This window comes from Peromyscus maniculatus, chromosome 6 (assembly GCF_049852395.1).
Source record: "Peromyscus maniculatus bairdii isolate BWxNUB_F1_BW_parent chromosome 6, HU_Pman_BW_mat_3.1, whole genome shotgun sequence".
In the NCBI taxonomy this organism is placed as follows: Eukaryota; Metazoa; Chordata; class Mammalia; order Rodentia; family Cricetidae; genus Peromyscus; species Peromyscus maniculatus.
The window spans coordinates 88,587,402-88,606,880 of record NC_134857.1 but is presented as its reverse complement, the minus strand read 5'-3'; the positions used below and the strand labels follow the sequence as shown (position 1 = coordinate 88,606,880).

The following is a 19,479-nucleotide window of genomic DNA, read 5'->3' as shown; positions in this document are numbered from 1 at the left end:
TTCTCACCACCAAACCTTCTGGGCGACCTCAAGAGGACACCGCGAGCTGGAAGTCCCTCTTTTTCTCCACGTATCTAAGCCCGAGAGCCCAAGAAGTAAACGAGTACTAAGGCTAGGAGGTGCGGCGCGACGGATCTCCATCCCTCCACGGGAACAGCCGGTCCCGCGGAGACTTCCGCTTTCCGCACCCCGTTCGCTTCCCACCGCCACCGCGCTCTAAGTGGTAACGGCCGCTGGGCGTCGCCGGAAGTGTCGTAAACAGCCGACATCCGGCTCTTCCGGGCGCTAGGGGAGCTGACGGAGGAGGCCACCGCCCAGCCGAAGACGCGTCTCAGCCGGCGTAGTCGTGGTTCCCGCGGTGTGTGAGTGAGCCCGGGCCCGGTCCCCTCTCCCGCCGCCGCCATGGGCTGCACGTTGAGCGCCGAGGACAAGGCGGCGGTGGAACGGAGCAAGATGATTGACCGCAACTTGCGGGAGGACGGGGAGAAAGCGGCCAAAGAAGTGAAGCTGCTGCTTCTCGGTGAGGGGCTGGGGGCGGAGCTGGAGTGCTAGATCCCCGGGAGCCGGGCCCCGGGGGCAGGCTGAGCTGATGGGGGTCCGGCTAGGTCGGCGGGAAGGACCCCAAAGGGACCGGGAAGTGGGGGGAGGATGCCCGGCGTGGGGCGGGTTCTGGGCTTGGTGATCGAGGCCCCGGAAGGCGTGGGGATTTCAGGTTGGAGAGGGTGTAACCGGGCTGGCACGGTGCTTAGCAGAGCTTGGGAGTTTGGAGCTTTGAGGCTGTGTGGAGAATCCGGGAAAGGCCCATAAAGGGAGGGACCGGTATGAGGGAAGATTTCACACTGGGGTGGAACGTGTTGAGGAGGAGGATAGTGTATGTATGGTGTCAGGTGGGCCTGTCCGGGGTTTGTTGTGACTTTGATACTTGATGGCAGGGTAAAGCTGGGAGGATTGAGTGATTAGAGAAGCTAGGACAGAGGGGGTCACATAAAGAGCCTGCTGTTTGGAAAAGAGCGCACGTATTTTTTTTGTCCTGTTAGGTGGATTGTCCAGGCACGTAAAGGGGGAGGCGGGTGAAGTAAGTGAGAAGTTCTTAGGTATAAAAGAAAAGAACTTGGGTGCAAAGGCCGGCTATACTTTTTCAACTTTTCCTACCTATTTTTTTTTCCTCTTGAGGTTTTGTAACTCCTGTTTTTATTAAAGGGATAGGAATGGTGTAAGCTGAGAAAATTGAAAGAATGCAGTCTTTGAGGTTTGTGATAGAGGACTAGTGGGCAGTAGATTACAGTGGGAACGTTCTAGGAATGATGTGCGTTGGGAATTAGAATAGGATAATGTATGGAATGGGGCATATTTACTATAATGATTGTGGTAAATTTGGGGGGAGTTGTTTTTTATTGGGTTTTTAAAATAAAAATATTAGCTTCCAGACTACAGCATGCTGCTTTATACTCAAGTGGCTTTTACATATACTCAGACATGTTTTAGTCAGGATAATTTAGTTTTAAACTTTGATAGGTCCAGTAAATCACATAAAATTCTCTGGTATTAGCTTACCAATAAATCCAGCCACATTCATTATTCATATTTTTGAGGAATCTGTTAGATGAGACTATGTACAAGTCGCAGGTTCTGTCAGCAGCAGAACTTTTAGATAAATTGAGTTCTGAGGAGTCACAGTAGAGTACCAATTTCGCTTTGTGAAGCTCCAGAGGACAGACACAACCACCATAATCTCAGACTTACTTGGTGCTTTAAGATGTGGTGGGTGCTTGTTTATCTGTTGTGGAAGCTCTAAGTGACAGCTTGACTATAAAGAAAAAGGTACGCAATGGAATTTGAGCTTCCAGAAGATAGGAAGTCAAATCATAGCTCTAGACAGCCAGTGTCTCCCTCAAGCTCATGGTGAACATTGGTTCATGGGGACCTTTCAGAAGTTTGATATAAAACACCACCCTTGCTAGTTTTCTCCCTTGCCTTAATTTTTGTGTTTTGAGACAATATTACTACGTAGCCTTGGTGGGCCTCCAGTTCTCCATCCTCCTGCATCAGCTTCCCCAGTCCTGGGATTACAGCTTGTATCACTGTACCAGCGACATTAGCATTTTTCTCTTTTTAAAAAATGATTTATTTATTTTTATTTCATATGCATTGGTGTTTTGCCTCCATGTATGTCTGTATGAGGGCGTTATCCCCTGGAACTGGAGTTACAGACAGTTGTCAGCTGCCATGTGGGTGCTGGGAATTGAACCCAGGTCCTTTGGAAGAACAGTCAATGCTCTTGACCACTGAACCATCTCTCCAGCCCCCGATGTTAGCATTTTCTATATTGATCTTAAAGATCTTCTGTGATTTGGTTTCTATTGACCATTGAAAAACTTGGGCAAGCAGAACTATCCAAGCATCTGTAAAAATCTTTATCCAGGGCCTTTAATTAAAACTATTAAACACACCATAGCTTAGAGAATTTGAAAAGTTTAAGTAACAAAGTACTGAAACATTTGTTTTTCATTTTTACCAGCTTTTTATTTACTTATTTATTTAGCATGTTGTTTTATTTTGAGACAGAATCTTGGTCTCGACATTCATGAGATCCTGTAGCTGAGATGTGTACCACATCATGAAATTTATTTTTCTCTCAGGATTTTTTTACAGCAGTATCTTGAGCAAATTAAACCAGTAAGTTGAAGTAGGTTGAGAAGCATCTGGTCTTAACCTGACTTGTGTCATAATACCTTGTGAGGTTAAAATGATCTTTCATGAGGCTGGAGAGATGGCTCAACAGTTAAGAACACTTGCTGTTCTTACAGAGGACCCAGATTAGGTCTCAGTACACACATGGCAGCTCACAACTATCTGTAGGCATGTACATGGTACAGATACATACATGCAGATTAAACACTTAGACATAAAATTAACAAATCTAAAAACTTTAAAAAAGATCTTTCATGATATTTCTCTAAGTAAAATTTGCCGGTATTGTGTATAAAAATCACCCTATATGATATTCCATTTATCCTCCCCTCCCCCAATTTTTGGGCTACAGAAAGTTTCCTTTGGTACATGTAAGCCATTTTTACTTCAACACTGTGAGACTATTCAATTTAGTTTAAATTGAAATCTACTTCTCTCCTGATTCAAATATTTTCTTTCTTATGTGGCTATGATTATGTGTAGTGATTGCAGCATGGAATTTGAAGTCAGAATGCTTCAAATTCTAATTCATGTTTACTAGCTGTAACCTTAGGAAAGTAATTTCCATTTGCCTCAGTCTCTTTACTTTTAACGTACGGAAAGTGGAGATCCTACTGGAGAGAATTGCTGGGAGGATTAAATATGATAATAATATAAATTCAAACATGTCCAGTGAATGGTAACTGTTTATTATTATTAAAATCAGGGCTACAGATTAAAAATACTATAGAATTAATAAGTATTTGAATTAATAAGTTAGTATAGGCTTCACTACTAACTGAAGGGAGACTTCAGTATTATAATTCCTCCTTTGGCTTGAATATCCTTTAGATACTATTGGGAAGATCTTGTTATGCCAAATTGCTGTTTAACCAGAGTTTGCTACTGAATTGTATAAATATCCCCAACCAATGTGTATAGGGTGGTATGTAGGTGTGCTACTTGGAATTGTATGTTCAGATTTTAAGTCTTGTTTTGAGACAGGGACTTATTGTGTGTGTATCTCAGATTAGCCTGTAACTCTCCTGTGTCAGCCTTCCAGCACACAGGATTGTAAGTATGTGACCCACACCCAGCTCTGAAAGCATTTTACAGTGTCTACAGTGACAGCAGCTGAAATAGTGTTTAGACCGTTTTTGGTGTGACTCTCTCTGTAAACTTCTTCAATTGGATCATTTGAAGAGAAAAATTATTTGCAAGGTTTATACTAGTTCATTATTTAATAACCTGTAATACTTTACATTTCATTTTCATGGCATAATCTTGTAATTTAAAGAAAGATATCTTCTACCAAAGCCTTCCAGTGTGTCACGATGTCTCAAAAGTTGGGAGGTGCTAGTGTAATGAGTGAAGACACTGCCTTTGGATTCCAACAAAACCAAATTAAGTTCTCACCTCCATCTACTGGTTTTGAAACTCAGAACAAATCACTTAACTATGTGAATTATATTCCCATATGTAAGTAGGGCTGATTCTTCCTGTTTCATAATATGAAATGACATAATGTACGTAGAATACTTTGTGTCAGATGATAAGAATCAGTAAATAGCAACCTCTGTTACAGTGCTTGTGAGAGCTATCATTTTAGTTTCTATTTTTGAGGGGTGTTTCAGACAGACACTGACATTCTTCATTTTAATATGCAAAGATCTTCAATTCCTAATCTTGTGCTGATAATAATTTATGGCAAACCTAAGTTGCATGCAGAGAATTATAATGCTGTATTTAAATTTTATATTACACAATTGGTTATTCATATTTAGTTTGCAAATTACTGATGGAATGTGGTTATTGAAAATAAGATTCTCCTTTGATTCCTCTGTAGGGTGGTAGTCATTATAATTTTTGCAACCCATTTAGGATAAGGTTTGTAGAAGCTAAATTTCTAGTGAGGACTTATCACACCTGGAGGGAAAAAAAAAGGAAATGAATAAAAAGTAGAGATAAGCATTGAAAAAAAAAGATTCTTTTTAATAATCTTATCTTTGTGTCTTTAAAAAAAATTTTTTAGAGCCAGGTGGTGGTAGCACATACCTTTAATTCCAGTACTAAGGAGGCAGAGGCTGGTGGACCTCTGTGAGTTCGAGGTCAGCCTGACCTACAGAGCTAGTTCCAGGACAGCCAGGGCTACAAAGAGAAACCCTGTCTGGAAAACACAAAACAACAAAAATGTTTAGATTAATTTTTTCTGTGTCTGAGTGTTTTGCCTGCATGTAGGTAGGCGTTCCGCATGTGGGCCTCATGCCCACAGAGGTCAGAAGAGGGCTTCAGATTCCGTGGAATTGGAGTTAAGGATGGCTGTGAACCACTGTGTGGGTGCCGAGTCCTCTGCAGGAGCAACAGGTGCTCTTAACTGCTGAGCATTGTGTAGCCTCCTCTTTGCGTCTTATATATGAGTGTACCGTCACTTTTGCAGCGTGAAAATACAGCACCTGTCTGTATCCTGTCGTGATTTTCTCTGGCTGCACTGTTGAGACAGTGATAAATATGGGGTAGGTGTTCAGTACTCAGAAGATTTGCAGGGCATGTGACTTCTGAATTTACATAGGCTGGGACTATGCTTTTCAAAACAGTTTCAGCCGATTACACTTATAAAACAGTCTTTTAGCTTGGGGGCTGTTTCTGTTGAGAATGGTTCTTGATGGAGAGATCTGTTTCAGAGGTTAGTGAAAGAAGCTCCGCTCTCACTGACATCGAGAAGTGGATATGCTCTATCCCTGTCTTTTTGAAACCTTTGCTGTTTTGATGTCATCCTTAATGAACACACACACACAGGTGTACACACACACACACACACACACACACACACACAGGTGTACACGTACACACACACACACACAGGTGTACACACACACAGGTGTACACACACACAGGTGTATACACACACAGGTGTACACACACACAGGTGTACACACACAAACACACACACAGGTGTACACACACACACATACACACACACAGGTGTACACACACACACAGGTGTACACACACACAGGTGTACACACACACACACACACACACACACACACACACACACACCTTGCTTCTCTATTGGTCTTTGAGGCAGGAGGACTAGGGATTTCTCTGTATCTTTGTGGCAGGACCTGATACAGTCTAAAGGTCTGTGAGGAACAGGAAACAGTCACCCCAGTACAAGTAGAGGAGAGGTTTATGGAAAAGACATAAGCAACTAGGCAGCTTCATAGACAGCATTCAAGGTGGGAGGTGAAATACAAGCAGGTTGCATGCTCATGAATTGTGCACCCTCCTCACTTGTAGAGCAGAACGCCCGCTCACACTGCTTTGCTAGTGAAGTCACTTCTTCGTATCATCTTTCTCTGCTTCTTCTGTGCTCCTCGTCCTTCACCACACACCAGCCCACAACTTTGACTCACTCGGCACCTTTTCTGGTTAAGTCTTGGTATCTAGCACAGGCTTCCCGGATCCCTAATCCAGATTCCTGGGAAAGTATCAGATTGGTCTAACCTTGCAGGTACCCACAAGAGTTGGTGGTGGGTGTATGATAGAGTTGATGGAGTATTACGAGTTTACAAGGCTGATCTTTTCAAGTGTCAAAGTAGGTCAAGTTCTCTAGTAAAAAGGTACGGCTAGAGAAATAGTAATTAATGAGTGACAGTGCCTGTATCTAGTAGACATTCATTAAATCTAATTTGGACAGAGTAGAACGAGGTGGAAATATTGCAGAACCAAGCACGTCACTGCTTCAGTTCCTCTCTCATTCACTTCTTGATTATTCTCAGTGTTAAATTGTCATTTTGTGTAGTTGGCAGATGGGTTTAAATTCACCTGGAGGTCCTGTTATTAACACATCTAACTCAGAATAGTTAATATCACCTGGATTTAATTATCTTTAATTTAAATTAAACAGTTAAAAAATACAGACAAGCAGTGTGTGGGGTTTTTTGTTTGTTTGTTTTGTTTTCAGGGACTGTGCTTCATTACTTCTGGTTTCTCTCTAGCTAATGTTTCTGTCTACTGCTCTTAAGAAAGAGTACTGGGGTGGGGGCGGGGCGGGGGGGGGGGGGCGGCTGAGGATCCAAACTAAGGAAAGAGTTTATGACAGACTAGGTTGTTAGTAAGAACTTTCCTTTAGGTTATGTTAAGGGGTAGGTAAAAACATTTGGTAGATAAGTTAGCGCCCTGGGCTGTCGCTTTCTTAAGGCATTAGGTTGGGCTTAGTTTTTTCCTCAGGTGAAGCTTCAAGGGAAGTGAGGAGAGAGATGCTTTAAGTACTCAGGAGTTAGCATAGTAATAGTAAAGACCAATTTAACGTGGGGTCTCGTACTGTGAAGGATGGAGAGCCATGGACACTAAATTTGTCCCGATTATTAGTTTAAAATGTGTTTTCTATCCAGCAGAATTTTATACACCAGTGTTTGTAAGCCTCTTAGAACTGGTAACTCAATTCAGAAGTGGAGACGCTTCTGATTTGGTGTAATATAGGGCATAGAGCTTGAACATTTCGAGGTTGAGTCTAATCTCTGGGCTTCATTTTCCCTTCTCTGAACCAGTGAGGCATTTGAATTGGGTCTTAGGGAGTCCCTTGATTGTGAAAATCATATAATTTAACAAGTTACAAAGAGGACTGTTTTTGTGTTATTTTTCTTATTCAGGAGTTGAAATTAGTTAAACATCCCAGACCTGCTTAGGAAGACAGTTAAAAACTAAAGACATGCATCTTAAACTTCCCACGGTGCAAATATTCAGCAGAGCACAGAGAAAATAAGATATTTCAGTACTTGATTTTCTCTGTGTTGTCTTCATTTTAATATAGCTCTTGTGTAGGCTCTAGCAAGTTGGCTTTATCTTTAAGCTTTTTTTTTTTTTTTTTTTAATCTATCCAGGTTATCCTGTTACCTGATTAGTGATCAGCTGTATCGTTGCTGTAATTCAAACTGTTTGAACTGAATAACTCTGTTAGTGACACGGTTCAGTTGTTCTAGTTGGATATATTACTCTGTGTAAGTGAATTTTCTTCTGTTCTTTGGCTGTAATAGAAATTAATATATTTGATGTGAACGAAGTAAAGGAGGAGGATGCTTGAAAATCCACATTTGACTGTACCTGAATAATTGTTCAGAGCTTAGAAATAAATTTTAGGAGGAGCCTAAAATAAAAATCTTAAGAAAGAAAGATTATTAAGAATTAGCTGAGATAGTATTATGCTTATGCTATTGATACATCACTATTGTACACTATACAGTTTTCTTTTTATTACTAAGTCTTATTTTCAAGTGGACAGTTTTAATATTCATATATAAGTTTTTTGAATGATGCTAGTATTTTACATCTCAGAAAATTCTTGTTAACTTAAAAGTAATTTTCTGCCAGAAGTGGTGGTGCATGCTTTAGTTCCATCCTAACACTTGGGAGGCAAAGGCAGGCAGAGCTCTGGTTCAAGGCCAGCTTGGTACTTTATAGTGAATTCCTGAGCAGTCAAGATTGCATAGAGAAGCCCTGTCTCAAAAAGAAAAAGAAAAGTAGTTTCCTGACACCCCTCTTTTCATTTATTTATTTATTTGTTTATTGTTTTTTTGGAGGGATGTGAGTGTGGATGTGGATGTGGATGGGTGTATACACCACAGTACACGTGTGGAAATCTGAAGATAACTTGTGGGAGTTGGTTTTCTCCTATCCTGTGGGGGCCAGAGATGAAACTTGGGTCATCAGGCTTGGCAGCAAGTGCCTTTACCCACTGAGCCATCTCTCTGGCCCTTGAGATTTTTTTCCTGTTTGCTCATGTAAATTTCTTGGTGTTGAATCCCACATGTCTGATCGAATGTCTCGTCGTAAGTCTATTTGCATGTTTAAGCTGTGCTCACATCTTTTCTTCATCTAGTTTGTTGTCAACACGACACTGGTCATAGAGAGACCATTTAAATCAGGACTATCTAAATTAGCAAGGTTGCTTGATTTCTGTCATCTTGTAACTAATTATCCTCTAGTGACTGTGTAGCCTGTTTATAGTGGGTCAGATAACAAAAACTTCCCTTTTCAAATTTGATTTTAAAACTTAACTAGTATCTCACTAAATCCCAAGAGTGATGATGGTGCTACCCGGTACCGTATTTTGATTTGTTTTTGTGATCTATTGATGTGTGGGGGTGGGGTTACATGTGCTAAGGCACCCATGTGGACGACGCTTCAGGAGCCAATCTTTGCTTTCTGTCATGCTTGAAACAAGCTTTCTGGTTTCTGCCATTGGGCTGCATACTCCAGGCTAGTTCGCCTGCAGGCTTCCGGGATTCTCCTGTCTCTACCTTCCATTTCCCCATAGGAGTGCCGGGAGTAAGTTGTGTGTGTATATTTCTATATCCAGCTTCTATGTGGATTCTGGGATCTGAACTAAGGTTATCAGAATTGTATGGCAAAGGTGTTTACCCACTAAGCCTCAGCTTCCCTAGTATATTTATTTTAAAAAAAGAAACTAAGTATATTATGATATGACCTTGGTTTACCAATATGGCTTTAGAATCATTAGATTAAAAGTATTTTAAAGTCACTGAGAAAAGGCAGGCGCGGTGGTCACATGTGCCTTTAACCCCAGCACTCTGGAGACAGAGGCAGGCAGATCTCTGGAAGTTCCAGGACAGCCTGGTCTATGCATTGTAAGTTCCAAGACAGCCAGAGCTACATAATAGAGACCCTGTCTTCCCCCACCCCTACCCCCCCAAAAATCATTAAGAAACAGTAGAATGATGGGGTTGAGAGATAACTCAGTGGTTAAGAGCACTGGCTGCTAAGTTCAATTCCCAGCAACCACATGGTGGCTCACAACCATCTGTAATGAGATCGGGTGCCCTCTTCTAACCTGCAGGCTTACATGAAGGCAGAGCAGATACATGATAAATAAATAAATCTTAAAAAAACAAAAAACAAAATACCAGCAAAATGCTTCTTGTTTAAAGTGTTTATAATGTGGGGCTGGAGAGATGGCTCAGTGGTTAAGAACACTGGCTGTTCTTCCTGAGGATCCAGGTTTGAGTCCCAGCACCCACATGGCAGCTAATAACTGTCTGTAACTCCAGTTTCAGGGGATCTGATGCCCTCTTCTGATCTCTCTGGGTACTAGACAAACATGTGGTACACAGACATACATTCGGACAAAACAGTCATACACATAAAATAAGTAAATGAAGAAAATTTTTAGAATAAAACATTTTAATAAGCTTTTAATTTTGGAATAAAAATAAATTTTACAGAAAAATTACAAGGATAACGTTCCTGTGTACTCTTCTACTAGTTTTCCTTAGTGCTGACTTCCTAAATAATAACCATGGTACATTTATCATCACTAAGAAATTAATGCTGTTATATAAATGTTAACTGTAGTACAGTATTTAAATTTTAACAGCTTTTCCACTAATGTTCTTTTTCTGGCCTATGGTCAGTCTAGTCTGCTACCTTGTATTTAATTAAGGTTTTATTGAGCTTTGTGGTTTCCAATACTGTACCGCCTAGCAGAAATAAAACTCATGTATTATTTATGATTATGCATTTTCGATTGTCTTTCATAGACGAAGATTCTCTCCTTCCTTCTGTCGTTCTCCTTAAAAATTTTTTTGAGACAGTTTATATAGCCAGGGTGACTGAACTTGTAATCCTCCTGTCTCAGCTTCTCAGTGGTGATATGTGTGGAATGCATTTGATTACCGGAGTTGGTTTTGAAAGGAAGTCCTAGAAGACATGACATTTGAGATGGTCCTTGAAAGATCAAGGAACTCCTTTTGATGTGGTTTGTGGTGCTGGAGATGGAACCCTACTAGGGAATATTCTACCACAGAGCTGCCTGCCAGCTCTAAGAAGTGTGCACAAAGGCTCCTAACATGAGTGAGCAGGTAGATTTGACTCAGTGATTGGTGATTGGTGTAGAATGCAGGAGATGATGCCATCCTGATGTTGGGATTATAGCTATGGACCACCACATCTCACTTTATTTGAAACATTTTAAGATTATTTTTTAAATTATGAGTGTGTGTGTGTGTGTGTGTGTGTAGGTATTGCAGTTGTTAAAGGCAGTTGTGAGCTACCCGACATGGGTAATGAGAACCAAACTGCCTGCAAAGGCAGCAAGTGCTCTTTAACTCGGGACCATCTCTCCAGCCCGTATTTGAAACATTAAAAACATTTAAAATTTGTAATTGTGTGGGGTGAGTGACAGGGAGAGTTGAGTGCAGGTGTGTCAGTGCACTGGGGAAGTCAGGGCAGCTTACACGATTGGTTCTCCTCCCACCCGGGTTCCAGGGATCCAGCTCAGTTCCCCAGCACAGGAAGTGCTTTGACCTGCTGAGCCATCTTCCTGGTCTTTCATTGAAAATTTTAGTAGCTATTTTAAGCTCTATTTTATTACACACACAAGTGCATGTTTCTCAGAGTCTAAAGACTTTGCATTGTTCTTATTTCCAACTTTTTTCTTGAGGTGCTGCCACAATTAATACTGTCCCAAAGATAAAATAGAGTTAGTAAATGCATATATGAAACCCAGGCTTCATTGACCTTTGCCAAGTGTTGATATGGTAAAGGAAATTGAAATTGAAGACTCTTTTGTAATGTTTTAATGTTAATGACTCTTTAAAGTATGCTATTTATATTTGATTAAATAAGAATGTAGAAGTACTCTATGTTGCCATCATTATTTGAGGGTCTGAGTTAGGATATGATTCTAACATTTTAAAATATATGGGTTTAATGAATGAATTTAGCATTGCTACTAGCTTCAGAGAACATTTCCCACTCTAATGAATTATTTTTATGAATTAAAATGAGATATTTGGACTACTGATGCATTACAGTTTTTTGTGGCATTTCTATTTCCTTTAATCCAAATAAATAGTTTTAAGTCATGGCATACATAAATGCCATATAATTTAGCACCAAAATGGCTTTTTGTTGCCTTGCTTCAAAGAAGAAAAAGGAAACTTACTCACCATAGGCCAAAATTAGAACTCTGAGGCAGTCAGCATAATTTGACTCCTTGCTCACAGTGACTGCTTCCCAGACATTCTTATGTTCTGCAGAGGGAGGAACAAAGCCAGTCTGCACTGAACCAGCCAGTCGCCGGCACTCTGGCTATGTTGCACGTGGTCTTAAGTGATAACATTTTGGTAATATTTGGGGAGCTGAGTGAGCTTCCTTTAAAACAAACAAACCACAAATCACCGGTGTCTTCCTTCAGTGATTCACGAGTGTAAGTTAATTGATCTTCCTAATTTTTAAAAATCTACTTTATTCTCTGTGTGTGAGTCTAGGATATATATATCCTGTGTGTGTGTGTGTGTGTGTGTGTGTGTGTGTGTAATTCAATAAACCACATACTGTCTTGTAAGGTAGGGAATATATTGGCTAGAGTGTGTGTGTGTGTGTGTGTGTGTGTGTGTGTGTGTGTGTGTGAGAGAGAGAGAGAGAGAGAGAGAGAGAGAGAGAGAGAGAGAGAGAGAGAGAGAGAGAAATACCTACCTACCCCAAAATTGGCAGTGGCCTACAGCTGTATATATGTATACACACATATTTGTCCTTCCAAGTCTGGCTTATTGCATTCAAAATGTTGATCTATAGTTCCATTCATTTTCTAGCTGATGATGTAATTTCATATTCCTTATGGCTGAGAATAAACCATCATTGTGTATTTATACACAATTTATACAATTTTCTTCATCCATTTATCTTTTGATGGGCCTTTAGGGTACTTCCATACCTGGGTTCTTGTGGATAATACAGCAGTAAACATTGATGTGCAAGTATCTCTGTGGTATGCTGATTTAGATTCCTTGCTTATATACACAGGAGTGGTAAAGCTGGATCATGATAGTTCTATTTTTAGTTGTTTGAGAAACTGCTCCACTGATTTCCATAGTAGTTACACTACTTTATATTCTCACCAGCATTATAGAAGGGTTCCTCTTCCCCCACATTCTTCCCAGTATTTTTTTGTTGTTTGTTTTCTTCATGATAGCCATTCTGACTGGAGTGAGATGTGAATCTCAATGTAGTATCAATTTGCATGTTCCTAATGGCTAAGGAGACATTTTTCATATACTTACTGGCTATTTGTATTTCTTCTTCTGAGAACTGTTCAATTCATTTGCATATTCATAGATCAGTTTTAGGGCATCTAATTTTGTGAGTTCTTTATAGATTGTACATATTAATATCCTGTTAGGTATACAGGTGGCAGACCTCCTCCCATTTTTCATTTTCACAGTCCTGAGCGATTGGTGTCCTTCCAAGTTCTTTATGCCTGGCTGTTGAAGTGTCGTCCTTACACTTTCATATAGCAGTTTGGGAGTTTCGGATCTTACGTTAAGGCTTTGATCTATTTCTGACTGGTTTTTATTCAGGGTGGGAAAAAAAGTTGCAGTTTGTACATGTGAATATTCAGTTTTCTAAGCACCATTTGTTGGAAAGGCTTTCTTTTCCAATGTGTGTTTTTGAAACTCATCAAAAACTAGACATCTATTAATGTTTTATAAATTTTTTTTTCTCGTAATACCCTGTAAGTCTTTTTGTGGTGGGTAACTTTTTCAAAAAAGAGACTCATGATCCCTGCCTTAGTTGCAGTTTGCTGCCCTATTTTATCCTTAGCACACTCATTCATCCACTGGACAGGTACTTGTGAATGTTGACTGTTTCACATCCTCAAGTGTTAGGATTGCGGTAGATGGACAGATTCACAGCCATTTATTCCATTGGAACACAACAGTGGGTGCAGAAGGAACCAGGAGAGAAGGTTAGAGGGACATGAGGCAAGGACTGAGCCCAAATTTATTGTCGTTTGGTCTTAGGGTGAGAGTTGAAAGCGTAGTCAGGAGTGGGGGTGGGGCCAAGTAAAGAGAGCAGGGGAGTGGAGATCTCTCTGTTAACTGCCCACATTGAAAATTCTGGCCATTGCAAGTAGCATTTACAAAATGTGATTGGGCAACCACTGGATATCCTAGAAGCTCAAGTCATTGACCCCACGCTAATTGCTTAGTGCCTCCTCTGTCCTAGATTGTGGTCTGGCTTGGAGGAGGGGCCCACAGAAAGAAGGCACTGCTTGTACTCTCAAAGATTTGACTTTTGAGTTTAGGGCTGGTAGAGTTCTAAACAGGCACAGACTCAAATCCTTAAAAAAAATTGACCAAGTACTTGTGTTACAGTGTCCTGTAGGGCCAGCTTAAGCCTGGTTAGGTACACAAGCATGGAAGAGTTTTCAGGTTATGCTGAAAGGGTTTCATAACTACATTATTAAAAACCAAGAAAACCAATGAACAGATAGATTATGACGGACGAGCCAGATTAGGAGCAAGAAAGGTGTCATATCCGTACTTCAGAACACCGCAGCAGGCCAGAGGTAAGTGATGTGAGTGGTGTTCAGACATTGGCCCGTGGATTGATGCTGGCAGCAAGGAACCTTTGCCAGCCACCACAGAAGTCATTGCTGTGCCTGGCAGAAATCAAGGAAGGCCTCAGTGAGGACTGAAGATTGCCTTCGATAGGTGATGCAGAGGCTTGGCATACTTAGAGGGCTAGTAGACTGGGTGAAAAATTATGTTCCTACTTTAGACCAGGAAACTTTCTAGTTTCACAAGGAAACTCGTACCTCTAATGTCTCCCACCAGACCAGATTCCTGAACTGAATTGCATGAGAAACTTCAGTGTCCAGCAGTTCCAGGCATGCAGGAGGCATTTGTTAAATAGAAAGGAAGAACAATTTTGTGTGTGTGTGCAGAGACATTTTTCCTTTGTAATTCTTCTGACCTTTTGTTTATTTATTTTTCACTTTTGTGACATTAAAAAGATTTATCTTTATTTTATATATATGGATGTTTTGCCTGAATGTATATAGGTGTACCACATTCACACAGTGCCTGAAGGCCGAAAGAGGGTGTCAGGTCCTTTGGGACTGGAGATATGGACAATTGTGAGCCATCATGTGGGTGCTGCTAATTGAACCTGGGTTCTCTAGAAGAACAGCCTGTGCTCTTAACCATTGAGTCATTTGTCCAGCAAGTTTTTATTGTACCCTATTCATTCATTCATTCATTCATTCATTCATTCATTCACTTATGTCCTTATTTGTTTGCTTCTGTTTAAGTGTGTCTTCGTGTGTGTGTGTGTGTGTGTGTGTGTGTGTGTGTGTGTGTGTGTGTGTGTTGACAGTGCTCATGTGGAAGTTAGAGGACAAATTGAGGTTCTCTCCTTCCATCGTATAGGTCCTGGAGATTGAACTGTGTTTATCTTGGGGGTCAGTGCCTCTGCTCACTGATCCATCTTTCTGACCCTCTACTGAAAAAGATTATTTAATTTTTTGTGTATCTGTATGTCTTTGGGTATATGTTTGTGTACCACATGTATGTACGTACCTGTGGAGATCAGAAGAGGACATTGGATCCCTTGGTGCTGGAGTTACGGATGATTATGATCCATCAATATCGGTATTGGGAACCTAACCTTTACAAGGGCAGCAAGTGCTCACTCATAACCACTGAGCAGTCTCTCCAGCTCTGTCTTCTAACCTTTAAATGAGTTAAACAGTTCCAGTACTTGAGCCCCTGAGGTAGGAGGATCATGAATTGAAGACTGAGCTACATGGTGAGATCCTTTCTCCAAAACAAAAGCAACTGGATTTGTAATAAGTATAATGTATTGAAAAGCATTTTATTTGAAATAGTCTTAACATTGATCTAAATTTGTACTGTTATTAAAAAGAAATCATGAGGTGGGGGCGGGGAGTGGAGGGTGGCCTGAGAGATTACTCAGCCTGTCAGAGCGTTTACTGCTTCTTCTAGAGGACCACAGTTTGGTTCTTAGCGCCCATGTCAGGTGGATCATCCACCTGGAACCATAGCTCTAAGGGGCCTTGAGTCCTATTCTGCTCTCAGGGCACCTGCGTGCATGTACATAGAACATCCCCCACACAGACAGAGACTCACAGGCATACATTTTAAACAAGTGAGTCATGGAGCCAACAAGATGGTGCTTGTTGCCAGCCTGATGACCCAAGTTTGATTCCCAGGACCCACATGGTAGAAGGAGAGAATCAGTGGAAGCAATAGTTAGCTGTCCCTGTTGGAAGTAGCATGGTTTGTGCTCTTTTGATCTGCAGTAGTGGGGATTCCTCTAGGATTCACCTCCCTCCTTCCCTCCCTTCTCTGTGCTGTCCCTCCCCCCTCCCCCCTCCCCCCCACGCCCATTCTATCCAACAGCAGTGTAAACTTGAATGCTCGGCTAGATGGGGCACCTTCAAGCATGGCTATAGGAAGTGGCATGTCAGACAACTCTTTTTTTTTTTTTTTCTTTTTTGGTTTTTGGAGACAGGGTTTCTCTCTATAACAGTTTTATGAATAGTGAAATTTATATTTTTGACGTTATCATAAGAAAGATACTGTGCTACTTGAATATTGTAGTAAGAGCAGATAAAGTCATATATACAAACACTTCCCCTGGCTGGGCAGTGGTAACGCATATACACTTTCAATCCCAACACTCAGGAGGCAGAGCCAGACGGATCTCTGTGAGTTGGAGGCCAGCCTGGTCTACAGAGCGAGATCCAGGACAGGCACCAAAACTACACAGATACCCTGTCTCGAAAAACCAAAACAAACAAATAAACAAACAACAAAAACAAACAGAAAAAAACAACTCCCCCCCTTTTTTGAAGATTTATTCATCTTTTTATGTACATTGGGGTTTTGCCTGCATGTATGTCTGTATGGGGATGCCAGATCCCTTGGAACTATAGTTACAGATAGTTGTGAGCTGTCATGTGGGTGCAAGGGATTGAACCTGGGTCATTTGGAAGAGGGGCCAGTGCTCTGAACCATCTCTCCGCCCTGTACAAAAACTTCTTGATTCTTCAAGACTGTAGTTATTTTGTATTCAGATGCTATTTTAACTTAAATTTTTTGTTGGCAAAGTGAAGAAATACTTAGTGCATTATCATGCATATTAAGTGCACATTTGTGCTGGGCCGTGGTGGTGCACACCTTTAATCCCAGCACTCAGTAGGCAGAGGCAGGTATATCTCTGTGAGTTCAAGTCCAGCCTGGTCTCCAAAGCGAGTTCCTGGACATCCAGAGTTGTTACAGAGAGAAACCCTGTCTCAAACAACAACAACAAAAGCACATTTGTTCAATATTTATTTGATTAATTATTTGACTAATTGTCATCAGACTCAGTTGGGGCCTCTGGGAATACAGAACTTTTGTTTTAGTGGGGAGGTAAGAAAAGTGAGTCTGTAGTGAAGATACATGCTGTGAAGAAATGACACATTGTGGGGTCAAAGGTAATTCCATCAGGAAATGCTCTGAGGGGAGCAGAAATGTGAGTGAAGAAGAAACCCTTGCAAAAATGATTTCAGTGAGATGGAAGAGCAAATGTGAAAACGGTGAGTCAGGATCTGGCCTGGTGAGAAGCAGTTTTGTGTGTTAGAGGCACCACACAGAAGCTGGCCTGACAAGAGCGTTGAGGACAGAGTGGGACGGACGAGAAGTGAGGGTGAGGAGGTCGGCAGCGGTCAGAGTCTGTTGGACCTTACTGCCCACGCACTATAATTTGGGGTAAATAGAGGCCACGAGGCAACTCTAGCCAGTGTCGTGGCATGATCCAGACAGGCGTGAAGTACCAGGCCAGCTTGGTATACATAGAATCTCAGACTCCAGGGCTACATAGCTAGACCATGTCTTTTTTTGTTGTTACTTGTTTATTTTCTTTTTTTTTTTTTTTTTTTTTTTTGAGACAGGGTTTCTCTGTGTAGCAGTCCTGGCTGTCCTGGAACTCACTCTGTAGACCAGGCTGACCTCACAGATCGACCTACCTTTGTCTCCCAAATAATCCCAAATGGGATTAAAGGCGTGCACCACCACCACCACCACCACCACCACCACCACCACCACCACCACCACCACCACCCAGATGCTAGACTCTAGCTTAAAAATTAAAAAAAGAAAAAAGAATTATGGAAGCTTTGCTATGAACTAGGTAGGCTGTGGTTTCGAGTTTATAAGGACCAAACTGTTAAAATTATAACTTTTTTTTTTTATTGTTGTTTTGTTTTTCGAGACACGGTTTCTCAGTGGAACAGCCCTAGCTGTGGAACTCACTCTGTAGACCAGGCTGGCCTCAAACTCACAGAGATCCACCTGCCTCTGCCTCCTGAGTGCTGGGTGCTGGGGTTAAATGCACCACCACACTTGTCTTATATTTGTATTTTTTTTTTTCCCAGACAGGGTTTCTCTGTGTAGCTTTGCGCCTTTTCCTGGGACTCACTTGGTAGCCCAGGCTGGCCTCGAACTCACAGAGATCCGCCTGCCTCTGCCTCCCGAGTGCTGGGATTAAAGGCGTGTGCCACCACCGCCCAGCTTTATATTTGTATTTTTAAAACTTTTTTTTTTTTACATTGTTGGTGGCACACACCTTTAATCACAGTACTCAGGAGGCAGAAGCAGGTGGATCTCTGTGAGTTTAAGGTCAGCCTGGTCTACAGAGAAAGTTCCAGACAGAACTGTTACACAGAGAAACCCTATCTTGAAAAACCACACAAAAAAACCCAAACTAAAAACAACAAAGCAAATTTTGCTAATATTTAACACTGGAATTTAACATTTACTAATGTATTAACACTGGAACCCCCTCTCCATCTCTGTGTTCCTTCTTTGCCACCTGCCAGTTTTGAGCAGGTTAGTTAAATGTCAGTACCATTTACTGGATGAAGAGGCTAAAGGAAGAGCAGCTTTGTTTGAGATGGATGTAGGAAATGAGTAACTCGGTCAGTATTGGGCATTAAGTTTGAGATGCTTACAGGACATCTGCTGTGATCTATAAGGTAGGAGATGAATTTAAAGCCAAGTTTGGAGAGTAAGATTGGAGCTCTTTGGGAATCTAGCACATTCCAGCTTTGAATTGAAACTGAGTGGAAATGTGTATTTTGCTACCTGCTATATAACTGTGGACAATTTCTCATTATAAAATGAGGGTAATAGTATCTGCCTTACAGAGATGTGAAGGTTGGAGGAGTTAATATTAGCAAAGTACATAGAACATCCTGATACATGTTACTCTTTGGAGGTTAACTTTTATTCATAAATAGTGCTTTAAACAATCAAATTAGGTGTGTTAGAAAATTAATATAGAGAAAAAGGCAAGGGTCAACTTGAAAAAAGTAGATTTGAAAGGCAGAGTAAGGCCTAGACATGACTACTCAGCTTGTCAAAGGTGCAGGTGGCTTGGAGACTTTCCTTGAGGGATGGTTTCAGTGGAGTGGTGGGATGAATGGGAGGAACTTAACTGGAGATTTTGTGTAGATGCCACACTAGGGAAACTTTGCTCTAAAGAGACACAAAGAGGGCAGCCACGGTAGCCGCTCAGTAGGTGGTAGAGTTGCTTGCCTTTAGGTCTGAAAACCTGAGCTGATCCCTGGGACCCTCATGTGGAAGGAGAGAACTAACTCCTGTAGTTCCCTCTGACCTCCACATACATTCTGTCGTGTGTGTTGTCGCTCCCTCCCCCAACCCCATACATGAGTAAATGTAATAGATCTTTTAAAAAGAGGCACAGGGAAACGGAGGAGTAGCTCAGGAAAATGAGTGTGGGGGGGGCGTGTCAAAGAAAAGGAGGGGTGGGTGTGTGTAGAAGCTGGGAGTGCAACGGTTCGTGTGCTAAGACGGGCGTAGTGAGAAGTGAAAAGCAGTGATATTCAGTGCTAGTGGACATTTCAGAAGCCACAAGTTGAGGTGAAATGAAGGAGATAAGTATATAAGCAGAGCAGTAAGGTCATTGGAGAGACAGCTC

At 41.4% G+C, this 19,479-nt stretch overlaps 1 protein-coding gene across 2 annotated transcripts in view; it reads left to right on the top strand.

Moving 5' to 3' along the window:
- Gnai3 (G protein subunit alpha i3) overlaps positions 1–19,479 on the top strand; it is a 40,738-nt gene that overhangs the window by 3,467 nt on the left and 17,792 nt on the right. The window contains exon 1 of one of the 2 annotated variants that reach the window (XM_076574815.1): positions 153–520. The exons of the other annotated variant lie outside the window; for it this stretch is intronic. Coding sequence (XP_076430930.1) covers positions 403–520 — 118 coding nt within the window. The 5' untranslated portion in view covers positions 153–402. Of the gene's footprint in view, positions 1–152; positions 521–19,479 lie in introns of those variants that run through there. 2 annotated transcript variants of the gene reach the window in all.